The 13,423-nt window shown below is 40.2% G+C and overlaps 1 protein-coding gene across 1 annotated transcript in view; it reads left to right on the top strand.

Moving 5' to 3' along the window:
• The window catches only part of qsox1 (quiescin Q6 sulfhydryl oxidase 1), a 32,989-nt gene extending 20,041 nt beyond the window's left edge, over positions 1 to 12,948 (top strand). The window contains exons 9-13 of the mRNA XM_020631855.3: positions 335 to 454; positions 2,627 to 2,765; positions 4,028 to 4,204; positions 10,392 to 10,553; positions 11,002 to 12,948. Of these exons, the coding sequence (XP_020487511.2) occupies positions 335 to 454; positions 2,627 to 2,765; positions 4,028 to 4,204; positions 10,392 to 10,553; positions 11,002 to 11,783 (1,380 nt within the window). The 3' untranslated portion in view covers positions 11,784 to 12,948. The remainder of the gene's footprint in view (positions 1 to 334; positions 455 to 2,626; positions 2,766 to 4,027; positions 4,205 to 10,391; positions 10,554 to 11,001) is intronic.
• Positions 12,949 to 13,423: the final 475 nt, after the last annotated feature.

The following is a 13,423-nucleotide window of genomic DNA, read 5'->3' as shown; positions in this document are numbered from 1 at the left end:
CGTTATTCCGGTAATCAAACCGATGTTGATGAAGTCCTAAAAGTATTGCAGCTTTTATGTGAGAAAGAATGATTATCTTACTGAAATATAAAGCTTCTAAAAAGTTAAGATAATTCTGTTCTGTTGAATAACTACACACCATGTTGGTACAAACTTTACTATGTTAGTGAAGATAAATTACTGAACAAGAAATTTACATTTCTTCATATTTTTCAGATATTGTATTATACCTAGTAACTTCTAGATAAATCAAAGTTATTTGGCCTATACATACATATTTGTAAATTCTTGAAGTTTACAGCCATCTTACTCTCTGTTGTTTTTTAATCTGCAGTACCTTCCAGGCCGTCCAATCGTGATGAACCTTTTGAAATCAGTAAACTCTTGGCTCAACCAGACAGGTGATGAGATTTCTTATGAGGCACTCAGAGAGTTACTGGATAACACAGCTCAGGTGAGTAAAGACAAATGTCAAAGACCTTTTGCATCTTTTTGATGAACTTCCTTTTGCTTCTTGATGTTTTTGTAGGTAAAGCCAATATACGTATAGCCCTTTTGTTATTTAACTTTTTCTCTTTCCTATATTTTTGGTTTTCATTGGACTCAGAAGTGGTCCATCCATTACATATTGCACAAAGAGAGAGATACATTAATGCAAATTGTAATTTTCAATATAACAGACTTTGGGTTTCCAAAAGGAAAGGAAGGCCCGGCAGACAGACAGATAAGCTGTTGCAGAGAGAAAAGAGCGCAGGGCCTCACAAAATGCATCCAGACTGATGTGAAGACATCTGTCAAGGAAAAGCCTCATGGCTCCTCTGACATACTAAGGTCAGCTGTCAGTCTGAAATAGAATCTTAACATTTTTTTATAAAAATCACACAGTATGTGTAGATAAAATAATATCCAGGTATATCAATATTTATTTTGTCCTCGTCTCTGTGCCAGTGCATACAACTGAGGAGCTATGTGCTGCTGTTTTTGGAATGAAGCCTGCATGCCTTCAGTATATGCCCCCCATGCAAATTGAAAGAGTCACTTACTTACATCATTAGCTTTTAGCAGGCAAATCAATTGATCAATGAATCAATGGGGAGGTATGAATAGACTTCGGCTGGGAGGAAATGGACTCTGTACACACACGCGTACACATAGGCTGCAGAAAATCTTTACTATTGACATGTGAGTAACCCTGTCAATCACACAAGTGATGGCAATGCAGTGTGGCGAGAGAAACGACTTTATGTCAAAGAAAATATGTTATTGGATCCAACTGTGGCTGCTGGTTAGAGATCTGGATTGCTTCTGTTCATTAGTGGAGGGCTTAGCCATTAACCTGAGATTGACTTCCTATTGATCAAGGAAACTACACGGAACAGCTTTCATTAAGTTACACAGGTTCAGTGATGTTGTGGAGAATACTTTTTCAGAGAGTCTCTGGGATTTAGGGAATACCTCATTCAGCGAGCTGTTAACCCTTAATAATGATGACAATGTAAAACTGTCAAAGTGTTATTTCTGTTAACACTCTCAGTCTTTTATGACCTACTCTGTGACACTTGCACCTACGCACATTCACTCCTGCTCAGGACATTTCAGATGAGGTAGTGTATATTCTTCTTCACTTTTTTTAAAGGGACACATTTCCTCAAACAAACTGGCATTGTATTTTCTCAACTAATGCATTTTACATGGACAGATGATTGATATCTCAATTTATAGATAAAATGTGAATTATGGTTGATTGAAAACCTTCATATCCACATATTAAGCTAGCTGTCATGCCAAACACTATTGCAATTGGTTGTGCTAAAAGTAACAATTGGGGAAAAATTGTTAGCACATGTCTGTGTTCAGTTAAAGTAACAAACGGTTTAAAGTGGTTAGCTCAAATCAAGCGATAGACAGGTAAAATAGTTTCACATAATGCTTCAAAAGTAGAAATATCTAGCTAAAGTAATGTATGAACAGTTATAATATCTAGTTAGAGTAATGAACTAACTGTTGACCAAGCTGGCTAAAACAAAACAAATAACATAAACAATTCAAATGGCTAGCAAAATCAATGAATGAATAGTTAAAAACTGACACTTGAAAACACCTGCTTAATTATTAAATACACAATGAATAGCTAGCTTGTTATGGCTAGCTTAAGTAAAGCAAAAACAGTTGCTAGCTAAAGTAATAAATTGTTGAAACGTCAGCTGAATAAAAATATGTAATAGTTAGGAAAAATGAATATGGTTAAAACAGTAGGCCCCAAACAAGGCAAACTAGTAAACAAATACACAATTCAACAAATAATAACACTATTATAAGATAAATAAAAGCAAATAAACAGGTACATAAGACCCAAAAATCAATTTATCATAAACATTTTAAAAAAATACAAGAACAAAAAAGAAGTGTCTTTTAACAGTTTTAAGTCAGTATAGGAAGTATGCTTTATCAGGCGTAATTAAACATACAATACTTGGAGGTCTGTTTGATTTCATTCTCCTGGGATTTGTTGAAAATGAGAATTATTCATAAAAAAATAGGTACACTTATAACATAGGCTTTATTTTATTTTATTCTTCTTATTTGTATGTAATATCTGTGTGTCGGCTTGTTTGTTTTCTTTCAGTCTTCAGACACTGCGTTGCCTGAAGGCGTGCGTTGGGTGGGCTGTCAGAGTTTACAATCCCACCTGAGGCGTTACCCATGTGGGCTGTGGACTCTCTTCCATGTTCTTACTGTCCAGGCCAAGACCAGTGGAAGCACAGGTACACACACATACACAATAAGATTGTATTTCTCCATGAAAAGGGCCAATGAGCTTTCATGAAGATGGGGTAGGACTGAGGACAAGGGCTTTGTGAGGCTTAGTCCACAAAACATTTCAGAAAGAAATTGTTTACAGTTTTTTTGTTTTTACACTTACTCTATTTAACAAAAAAAAAAATATAAACATACATCGTTATGAACTTGGCCAGAATTGTTTTTTGTTTTTGTCCTATGCTTTCTCATTTTGTCACTGCTAAAATTGAGCCTAATTGTGACTGTGTGAAAAGGGATTATGTTAGATTAGTGGAATGAAACACACACACACACAGACACAGACACAGACACACACACACACACACACACACACACACACACACACACACACACACACACACACACATCCGCAGAGGTTAATCCCGAGGTTTACGGACCATCATGTGACCTGCAGATGGACTGGCCAAAAGGGGTGTCCATATGGCCCCCCACAGACCACCAGTTTAATGGGTAAACACATACATACTGTACAGTTTTGGCCATTACATAAAACAGCATTCATTTATACAAGTACATTTTGGATTATTATAGTTAGGAACAAATACAATACAATACAATAATACAATTATGTGCATTCTTTTCATAAAAAAGCACACACACACACACACACACACACACACACACACACACACTCCCACTGTCCGTTTGGTTCATCTAAAGGTCTAGCTAAGCTGAGAACAAAAGCATACAGGTTCAGGAAAATATGTTTATGGACTGTTGAAGTCCTGAGACAACAGCCTGGCCACCATTCACACAGAGGTTTTAACGGCCTTTAATCTCTAGATTGGGTTATCCCATTCGAATAGAGCATTCATCTTAATAATGGTTAACCCAGCTCTCTGTGACTCCTGGCCCACATAACCGTGGGAATCCAGGAAGCTGTGGACCTGCACCTCCATTAGCAAGCTTTCAGGCCACAGCACATTTTATAATGTATAGAGACCACTGGCTTTACAAGGGGCAGGTGACTGGTGGGAGCTTTATCCAGGGAACAATGACTTGTTTTTGTGTATGTTGAGAGAAGGTCATCTATGAGATTTTGCATTAAAACTTAGTCTGCTAATTATCTTAGAAGTTACAGGACACAGACCAAAGTGTTGTGATCTATGAAGAAAATAGTGATGTTTTATACACAGCATCGTATTTCTCATTTGAATCAGATTACTGGCTTTAAAATTAATTGGTTTATTGTCATTTTCCCTTCAAGATTCCCAGGAGGTGCTGAGTGCGATGAGAAACTACATCCACAACTTCTTTGGATGCAGGAATTGTGCTGAGCACTTTGAGAACATGGCAAGGGAGAGTCTGGTAGAGGTGAACACATTTTCATCAGCCATCCTGTGGCTTTGGTCAAGACACAATCGTGTCAACAACAGACTGGCAGGTAGGAATCAGCACAATCATCTGTAGCTAATTTGCAAAATGGGGCAAACAATAAAGGTATCTCATTCTTTCTCTAGTTTCTTATGTTTTTTCTTTAGATGACAGTTGGGAAACACTTTTTGTAATGTATTGATATTGCTGATAAAAGAGTTGTTTTATCAGGTTTAGCATTCATAATGTGACATATATATGACTGAAACAATGAGACTCCCCAGCTCCTGCAGCAACATGTCTGATGTGTCCTTGGGCAAGAAGACACTTAACCCCAAATTGCTCACACTGCTTTGTCGGCGGTGTATGAACGTGTATGAATGGGATGAGTTACTACTGATGGTCTCCCTATATAGCAACCACTGCCATCAGGGTGTGAATGGGTGTGAATGGGCAGGTGTGACATGCGGTGTAAAAGTGCTTTGAGTAGTCAGAAGACTGGAAAGGTGCTATACAACCTCAAGTCCAATTACCATTTATAATTAAAAGAAGGGATGCGGTCACTTGTAAGTGATGATGAATTAACAATAACGCAGAGTTCTTGAAGAGTGACATCCAAACACATCCTTGACTCAAGATAACTTTTGCTACAGTAGCTGCACAGGTTGAGAATCCACAGGGTGTAGCTTCTATGCCCTACAAGCTAACAGTCTCTACACTTTAAATCACATAGGAGTTTATATTTTAGCTACAGTTTATGCCCAGAGTTAATTACCAGTCATAAGAAATATATTGTCACCTTTGACATTAAACAAAAATAAAATTCTTCTTTTGCAAACACAAAGATGTGTATGTGTCTGTTGGAGTAAGAGCTTGTTTGGGCTGGAGTTTTGGCATGTGTAAAATGACCTCACAACGCCATAAGGGTTATAGTAATGTCAGGAGACACTGTTTTTTAGAGGTCAAAAAAAATAATGCTACAAATGTACAAATATATATAAGGTACAATAGATATTCACATCATAATGAGCAAACAAATGCTTTCTGCCTGAGTTCTCTGTCCCATCTACATTGAGTTAATGCACTGATTTTTAACTGTGTTCAACATGAAGAGGGAAAGTGTTTTGTGAATATACAGATTTCATATCTTAATAATGCACCGTTTAAATATTAGTTTAATACTGCAGAATTGACTTTGGATCAGGCTTTTATAAGTCAATACCACAATCACTGTCTGTTACCTTGAGACAGCAATGTGCCAGCAAGATGCCTGACACAACATTGTAAGACCAACTCCCCAGTTGTCTCACAGATGGCCGCAGGTGCATTTTCTCCTTCACAACCTGTGTGCGCTATTTTGTGAAAATGACAAACACTAGCTGTGACACTGCAAGATAGGACACCATGTTTCTTAAAAATCTGGCTGCCATCTGCTACGAAGAGGGTGTGGAAACTTGCTTTTGTTTTGGAGGTCATACTAAGCATCAGACATGACAAAAATAACTTCATCATTTCATAAACGTATTCAAAGGACTAAAACTAACTAGACCTGTTTGTTGTCAAGTTTTCTTGTTGGAGAATTACTCAGCCTGTTTTGTAAACTTGTAAAAGTGGAAGTCAGAAAATCGATCATTCTTTCAGTAGTTTATGAACAGCAACATTTCTCTAAGTTCAGCCTCTCAGTGACATAGTCGTAGTCTTTCTGACTTTCTGACTAGTGTTTGACTGACAGAAATTTTGACGCTTAAGTCGATCTTATTGTAGGTTTATGTTACACACCTTAGTGTGCTAAGCTACCGAGTCCGCCTCCTTTTTCCACTACATCCTTTGCTCTTTTGACCCTCCCCTCTACTTACCAACTTCCACAATTTTAGATCCTAGCATACCAAACTTCAGAGGGGATCTTTTAGATCCAGTTTCCTCTTATTGTCAGTTAGTCTTTGTAATACGACTTAGAGGGTGAGGGGAGGAGGAAGAAGGATCCTCAGATCAGACACCAGCTGTCACCCCGTCTTAGTCCTCCAAGTATCATCTGCTTCTGCCTTGCCCTTTTTCTCCTGACCCCCTCTGCTACCCTCATCCTTCTCACACCCTTATCATCCTTCACTTAAAACACACTGCCCCCCCCAACATAACTTCAAGTCAACATCCTTATTCGTATATTCTTTTGATTTATTACCCTAAATGCTGCTGTTGCACCTTCCTCCCGTAGACTTGTACCATAACCGTTTACTCCGCTTCAGAATCTGCATATTTGAGGAGTCCAGTTAGATTAAACACGATTATTTAAATATATTGACTTTTAGTGGGTCACACAGAAATAAGAATCTTTAGACTTTTTGGTGTGCATCAGGATATATGTTTTATTTTTACCTCTGACCCTCAGTCAAGACTACTGTCTTTTCTTGCTTTCTAACATGTAAACAAAAGTTGTCTCTCTGTTTTCACCCTGCCATATCAGCATATTACTTCTGCACACCACCCTCGAGTGTTAAACAGCTCGGCAGCATCCCTCCTCCCTTTCTGTGTTTGTATGATTTTATTAGGCATGGGGCTGTCATTAACAGCCCACTTTGTTAAATCACTATCTTTTGTTTGTGTTGACTGCCCCCCTCTTCTATCTCAAGGACAGCTTGTGTCCTGAACAGCAGGGGCCAGGAGGACACCCGTCCTCGTGTGTGTCTGCTCCCCAGACACTTAAACACTATTCAACCCTCCACCCTCATCCATCCGTCTTCTCTCTCTTCCTCTGTTCCTGTGGCAGTCCTTCTCTCTTTCCACTCACCATCCCCAGGGACTCATATCCTTCGCTTGACAAGTAATAGCAAAGCATCCTCACAGGATGGGTCCCCCTGGAACCAGCCCTCTCTGCCCACACACACACAAACACACACAATTCCCAAGGTATTGTGTGACAGCAGGTGGCAAACACCACGACACAAGCCACACACGTGCCCCCCCCCCCCCTGTTTTTCCTCCCCTCCTCTCAATCACACACACACACACACACACACACACACACACAGCCTTTCCAAGCATGGGTCAAGTTGCGTGTGGCAGGGGGAGTTAGTCATGGTGGAGGGTGAGTCGGGTCCACAGGGGATAAGTCGGGTGAATCAGAAGGAAAGAAAGGGAGGAGTTGAGTGTTTGGCTGCATTTGTAGCAATGAGCGTCGCCATCTCCCTTAGGAGACTCACTTCATCCAATAACCCCCTCCTCTCCCCTTTTGCCTAAAGTGGAGCTCTATAGCAGGCTTCCCCGCCCCTCCTTTCAGTAGCATTCATGCATGAAACTACAGCTATTTGTAAAGCAGCCGAACAATTAATTTAGCTGGCAACAAAGAGGCCCCAGGGCCCTCTGCTTCCTCGCAGCAGCTGAATTAAGAGCGCGGCAGCTCAGTCCTGTTGCTGCTTGTCAACAGGCGGAGACTGATTCACATTTCTACAGACAAAACCGCTCCGGGCTGCAGCAGGCAGGGCTTCATCCAGGACTGCTCTCAGTGTATGTGCATTGTTGATGCAGGATAGTAACAACCTTTTGATGTTAAGACTAAGCAGCCTTGCATTTTTTTTCCATTTTGGTTCTAAATTATTTATTTAATAGGTTATTATAATGATATTGAGTTTTTTTGTGATAATGGTCTTTGAAGTTAAAAAAAAGACTAAGGATGAAACTCCTTTGTAACAGTTTATTTTTACTTTTATCAACTGCAAATTGACCCAAAGCATTTTATTTGTCTTCTAATTGTGTCATTATGTCAGTTGTTGTGATTTCAGTTTGTTTGAGCTGGTTTGTCGTGTCGTCCTTTTAATACTCCAGTTGTGTTCTTGAACTTCTTGAATATAACTGCTTTCAACGAGCTTGTATATCGGCACCACAGGAGCAGAATAATTAGAACAGGACTCTTTCATATGTTTATCCCAATGTCACATAAATCTGTATCGATATGTTCTGCTCTCCTAGAATTTGGAGAACAAGCTTTGTGTCAGGCAATCCATGTTTGAATGGCCCAAAGAAAAGTGTAGATCAAATGTGTTCTACCTCTGCTTTCCCTTTTGTTAGCGCCCCTTTGGCCTGTTTCTTTGTTTTGTCCATCCAACCTAAGCGTTAGATCTGTCAGCCCATAATAAGAATTTGTGGATCAGGATTTTTTCATCCCTGTAATTAAAACAAGTGTAATATGTCTGACATCATCTGTAGCCATGATGGCTCAGTATGCCACACATTGCAGCTGATCCTCACTTACAGAATTAGTGCTGAGGAAGCTAGTTTGACGTGCTGAACAATACATATTTATACCTGATGAATATGTATGAGCGGCGGTGATGACATCTCTGCGACAGGCCTTTGTGGCATTCTCAATCTGGCTGCTATGGCTAAAGTCACCCTGTCTGCAAACGTGGCAAGCTGATTAGAATAAGAAACGAGATCTGAGGCATCTTGGGTGTGTGTGTGTGTGTGTGTGTGTGTGTGTGTGTTCTCTCACCTGCTGAAATGTATAAAAGCCCCCCATCACACACACTCATAGGTTTCAGCCCATCCAGGACAGCGTAAAATGGATGTATCCTTTATGTAAAATACTGTATGAAGAGTACATACCCACATGCATATGACTGAGATTAATCTTGAACGCTGGAGCGCTGGAGGAGGGAGCAAGGATGGAGGTGGTGGAGGATGTAAATTGACAGTGTGGTAAAGTGACAGACCTGCTGCTGCTCTGCTTTTTCCCCCCTCTTTTCAGACACATATATACATACACATAAACACACACAAAGGTGGGTGACAACAAGCAATTTATTACTAGATGCTGCCCTGTGTTTGTGTTCTTGTGGGCATGTGTGCAGATTGTGTGTGTGTATGCCCGTTCCTCTGCCAGTCTCTTTGCATAGCTGCAGTGTGTGTGAGCATGTGTGTGTATGTGTGAGTTGCAGGAGGTGTGAGTGGGCAAACATGTTAAAGGAGAGAGTTTTCAATTCATTAGAAGGGCAGCTCCCCTCTCATGTTCAATTTGGAGATTGGACTTCGCTTCACAAGGGGTTTGAGGGGACAAGACAGGTGCACTGAGGTCTGCTGCCTGAAAACAAGGATTGTGTGTGTGTGTGTGTGTGTGTGTGTGTGTGTGTGTGTGTGTGTGTGTGTGTGTGTGTGTGTGTGTGTACACATGGGGAAGCTGTCCACTCTGACCACATCTATTATCTCGCCACCCCTCCCACTGGGACATCCCAGAAGCCCATTGATCATTGTTAGACCCTGTCATGCACACACACATAGACACACATACAGGCAAAATATCAATCCCTAGATTACACGCACACACTGACAGATGATTTACATATACACACTTAAAACACATACATACACATATGCATATGGGCACTTAGTTTTTTACGAGCATTGTGACAAGATCAAATGGGCTCAGCACAGATTGCATCCAGTCGTCAAAGCACTTACATCTTCAAGTCGACGCAGCAACAAGGAGAATAAAAGAAACAACAATGGATGAGGCGGCCGACTGGGTGCTTTATGTTGTTTGTTTCCTGTATGTGGCAATGAATCTGGATCCATGCTGTGTTTTCTTAACCTTGTATATCTTAAACTTAAAGTTACAAAAGCCTTCATTAGTTCGTCAGTGTGAGAAATACTTTGACAAAGCTGCAGAAGTGAAGGAAGTTGGCCTCAAGGTGTCAATCAAAAACAAGTTTATAAGAAGTAAATGTTCTTAAATTGTATATAAAAAGTACTTGTAACTGTAGAACATCCACTGTAAGATGTACAGATTCTTACAGAAGAAATGTTAGAACGTTTTAGAAGTGCTGGACAGTACACTGGGCATTTAGGAAGTTAATGTAGTTCAGTTGATTCTTTTAAACATGTCTCTACTGTAGAAGTACATCATTTAACTTTGTTTCTTGTTCACATTTTCAATGTCTATATTTACTGTTATGCACCTAGAGCACTTGCACAAATATGTTTTATGTTTAAACTTTCTTTGCAATTAACCCCATTCTGATTCTGCTAATATGCAAATTAAATAACAGCTATATGAAAAGCTGTTTTCCTTTTTGAAGAAGAAAGCAGATTAAAAGATAAAGGCATGAGTTTAAAACTATACAGGATTTTTAATCTCATCTATAAAGATCCCCTTTTATTTTTCATAATTAATCTTTTTGCCCTATTATAAATGTTGCTCAATCCGCTCCCTGATGAAGAGCCTGTTAGACGACACAATAACAATACTTCTGTGTTGATCTTTGTAGGTGATTTGAGCGAAGATCCTGACTTCCCAAAGATCCAGTGGCCGTCTCCAGGAATGTGTCCATCCTGCCACTCAGTGACGGAGAACGGGGAGCACAGGTGGAACAACGAGCAGGTTCTCCCCTTCCTCATGTCCTACTTCTCCTCCAGCAGTATCCTTACAGGTACGCACTGAAGTTTTGTTTCTGAAGGGGTCATGTGTTGTCAATTAAAGGAATCTGAATGACTACAGAAATATAATTCATCTCACCTATCTGTCTGACCTTGAAATAGACCTGTGCATTTTCTCTTTGAATATATGTCTACTGAGCAGCTAAATGCATAGAAAACAAAAATTAGGTGGTTAGTTGGTTTAACCATTAAAAGGCCAAAGTAGCTATCTGTGGAAACAGGAGTACTGGAAAAAAATAAAGAACAAATTTGGCCACATTTTATTAAATTAATTCTCTAAATCATATCAAACCTATTCAAAGGGGAAGTTATTGATTATTAGATGATAGCTGTGTTTAAATTTTAGCATACATTTTTTTTCTATTTTAAGAGGAGGGTAAGGATGTGAGGTTATGACTTAAGAAATAATGAAATGTTTCCTTCTTTTCCCCACCTTGTCAGATTACCTGGAGAGTGAAAGTCAGATCCTTGCAAAGCAAAAGCAAAAACATGCGAGTCGGCAGCAAGCTTTAGAGGCTCAGAAACATAAACGGACAACCAGGGAGGCCATGGACTCCATGACTCTTGCACCTCCACAGCCCTCTGTACAGGAGGAGGAGGAGGAGGAGGAGGAGGAAGAGGAAGAGGGTACTCAGGATGAAGTAGTGGCTGATCAGGCGGTGGAAGGTGGGAAAGCAGCAGAGATGGAGGCCAAGGCAACCTCTAACATCAAAACAGGAATAGAGTCGGGCCGGCGGCAGGCCCACGTGAAGCCAAGCATTGTTGGAATGAAGATGCGAGAGCTGCCGGAGGACATTGTGGATCTCGATTCTTTTGTCAACCAGCACTACAAGGCCAGGGCGCTGCGATTGGCCGCAACCAGGGTAAAACAACGCACCCTGCAGCGCAAAGAGGAGCAGGAGCCTGGGGTTGTGTTCGGGCTCGGCATGGATCTGGACGTGGGGCTCGGTATGGTCGGCCTGCAGCCAGTATATGAAGACTTTGAGCTCAACCAGAGAAAGCAACCACGGAAACGAGACCTAACAGGCCAGTACTTTGATGAGGAGGATGAGCTGAACCACAGGAGACGCTGGATGATGTCAGTGCTGAGCATCGGATTCTCCAGACTGGACATCAGCCTGTGTGTCATTCTTTATTTCTTGTCCTGCATGTGTCTTCTGGCCATGTACCTTTTCTTTAAAAACCGCCTCAGGCTTAGGCGGTCAAAGGTAGTCTCACCCTGAACCAAAGGGCACCTAGATTTTGACCTGAGTGGACAATGATTAACATTCATTAGGGTCATGTAGGCTAAGATTCAGGTTAAGGGGATGTGTCAAGATTAGTGCCATTTTAGGACGTCCACTTAACTGTTACCTGCGGCAGAGGTGGGCGACTGCGTGTTTTAGCCTCGATACTATAGAAGTGTTTCTGACTGGAGAGGAGGGAAAATGAAAGCGGTGCCTTCAAATCTTTAACAAATCACCTCAGTTATTCAACCTTACACTAAATCTGGCTTTTCAGGCAGCACCTGAGCTGTGTAAAATCTGTGTGTGCATATAGATCTATACTTCCATGAGTGACTTGTTGTTTGGGGGTTTTGCCTGAGTTTGGGATAATGAATCATGCTTTATTCTGATTGACCACTTATGAAGGATTAAACCTAATATGACATGGAGTTTCATTGGTATGAAGTCAATGCAACTAATTTCATATTTTTTTTACTAAGTAGTATTTGTTGCTTTACTGACAACAATGTCATTTATAGAAGGCTTCTGAGATTTCTTTTATATATATATATATATCTCATGGAAGAGTGAAGACATCCTCCACTGCTACCATGTGTACTTTGACCAAAAAAAACACTTGAATTCAAATTATTTTATAAATACAATCAGCATCACATCGATGATCATTAAGAGATTCAAGAAAATTTGTTCTGTTGTATCTGAAATTGCAGATTAACTTGTTGTTGATTGAGTTTTTCATTTATTATTCAGATAGATAGTGGTAGTAAAAAAATAGTCCCTACATTTTTTGTTTGTTTTATTAACTTGAAGTCTGACAGGTGTATTAATGTGGCCAATGCTGTGAATGGACAGGCAGTTCAACACTAAATTCCACCAGAGAGGACCAGATCCCCTCCTCTCATCCTGGCTCTTTTCAGGTGGCTCCCCAAACACTACATGAGTCATAGAATATGACATCATACTGCTGAGTTCACAGAACAGCTACTCTGGTTCTTTATGAGGTGTTGTGGAGCGACACATGTTCACAGCGGACCAGGTTTTAGAATAAGCAGGATTTGTTTTTGGCTTGTGTTAACAATGTTAAATGTTCGCTTTCTCAATCTCAAAGACACTGTTTTGTGTTTGTTTCTGTCTAAATCAATAAAATTATTTTTGATAAGTATGCATTGTTTATTCTTTTCACTGATCTGTCAGCGAGTTGTGTCATTGGTTGAGGTAGTTTGATTAAAAGCCTAGAAGTTATACCTACTTTATCGTTATAAAAGTAAGTTTGAGGGATGAGGTAAACTTTGAAGCGGTCTGTATTGTGTAGATGTTTAATTTTGCAGATAATTATCTGTTTGTATTTTTCGTTTTTAAACCCGGACTACAGGACAAGAGGTTAGGAGGACCAGGGTGTTACATGTAGAAATGGAGGGAGTTAAAGCATCCAAGGTTGAAGGAAAAAGCCTGTTGCCATCTGCTGTGCAGCGCAAGCTAAATCCTGACAATTTCATTGGGATTATAGCAAGTGAGTAATCCAGCTTTCCTTTAGGACTAGAGGGAGAGATTACCCTTGAGGATTAGCTCCCTGCAGATAATAAACTTTATTAAAACGCAATCGGCTTTTGTTGGGGCTTCTTCCCTCACACACTTGG

This window comes from Labrus bergylta, chromosome 6 (genome assembly GCF_963930695.1).
Source record: "Labrus bergylta chromosome 6, fLabBer1.1, whole genome shotgun sequence".
NCBI lineage: Eukaryota > Metazoa > Chordata > Actinopteri > Labriformes > Labridae > Labrus > Labrus bergylta.
The sequence above is the reverse complement of the archived record's forward strand: the minus strand, read 5'-3'. Positions and strand labels throughout refer to the sequence as shown.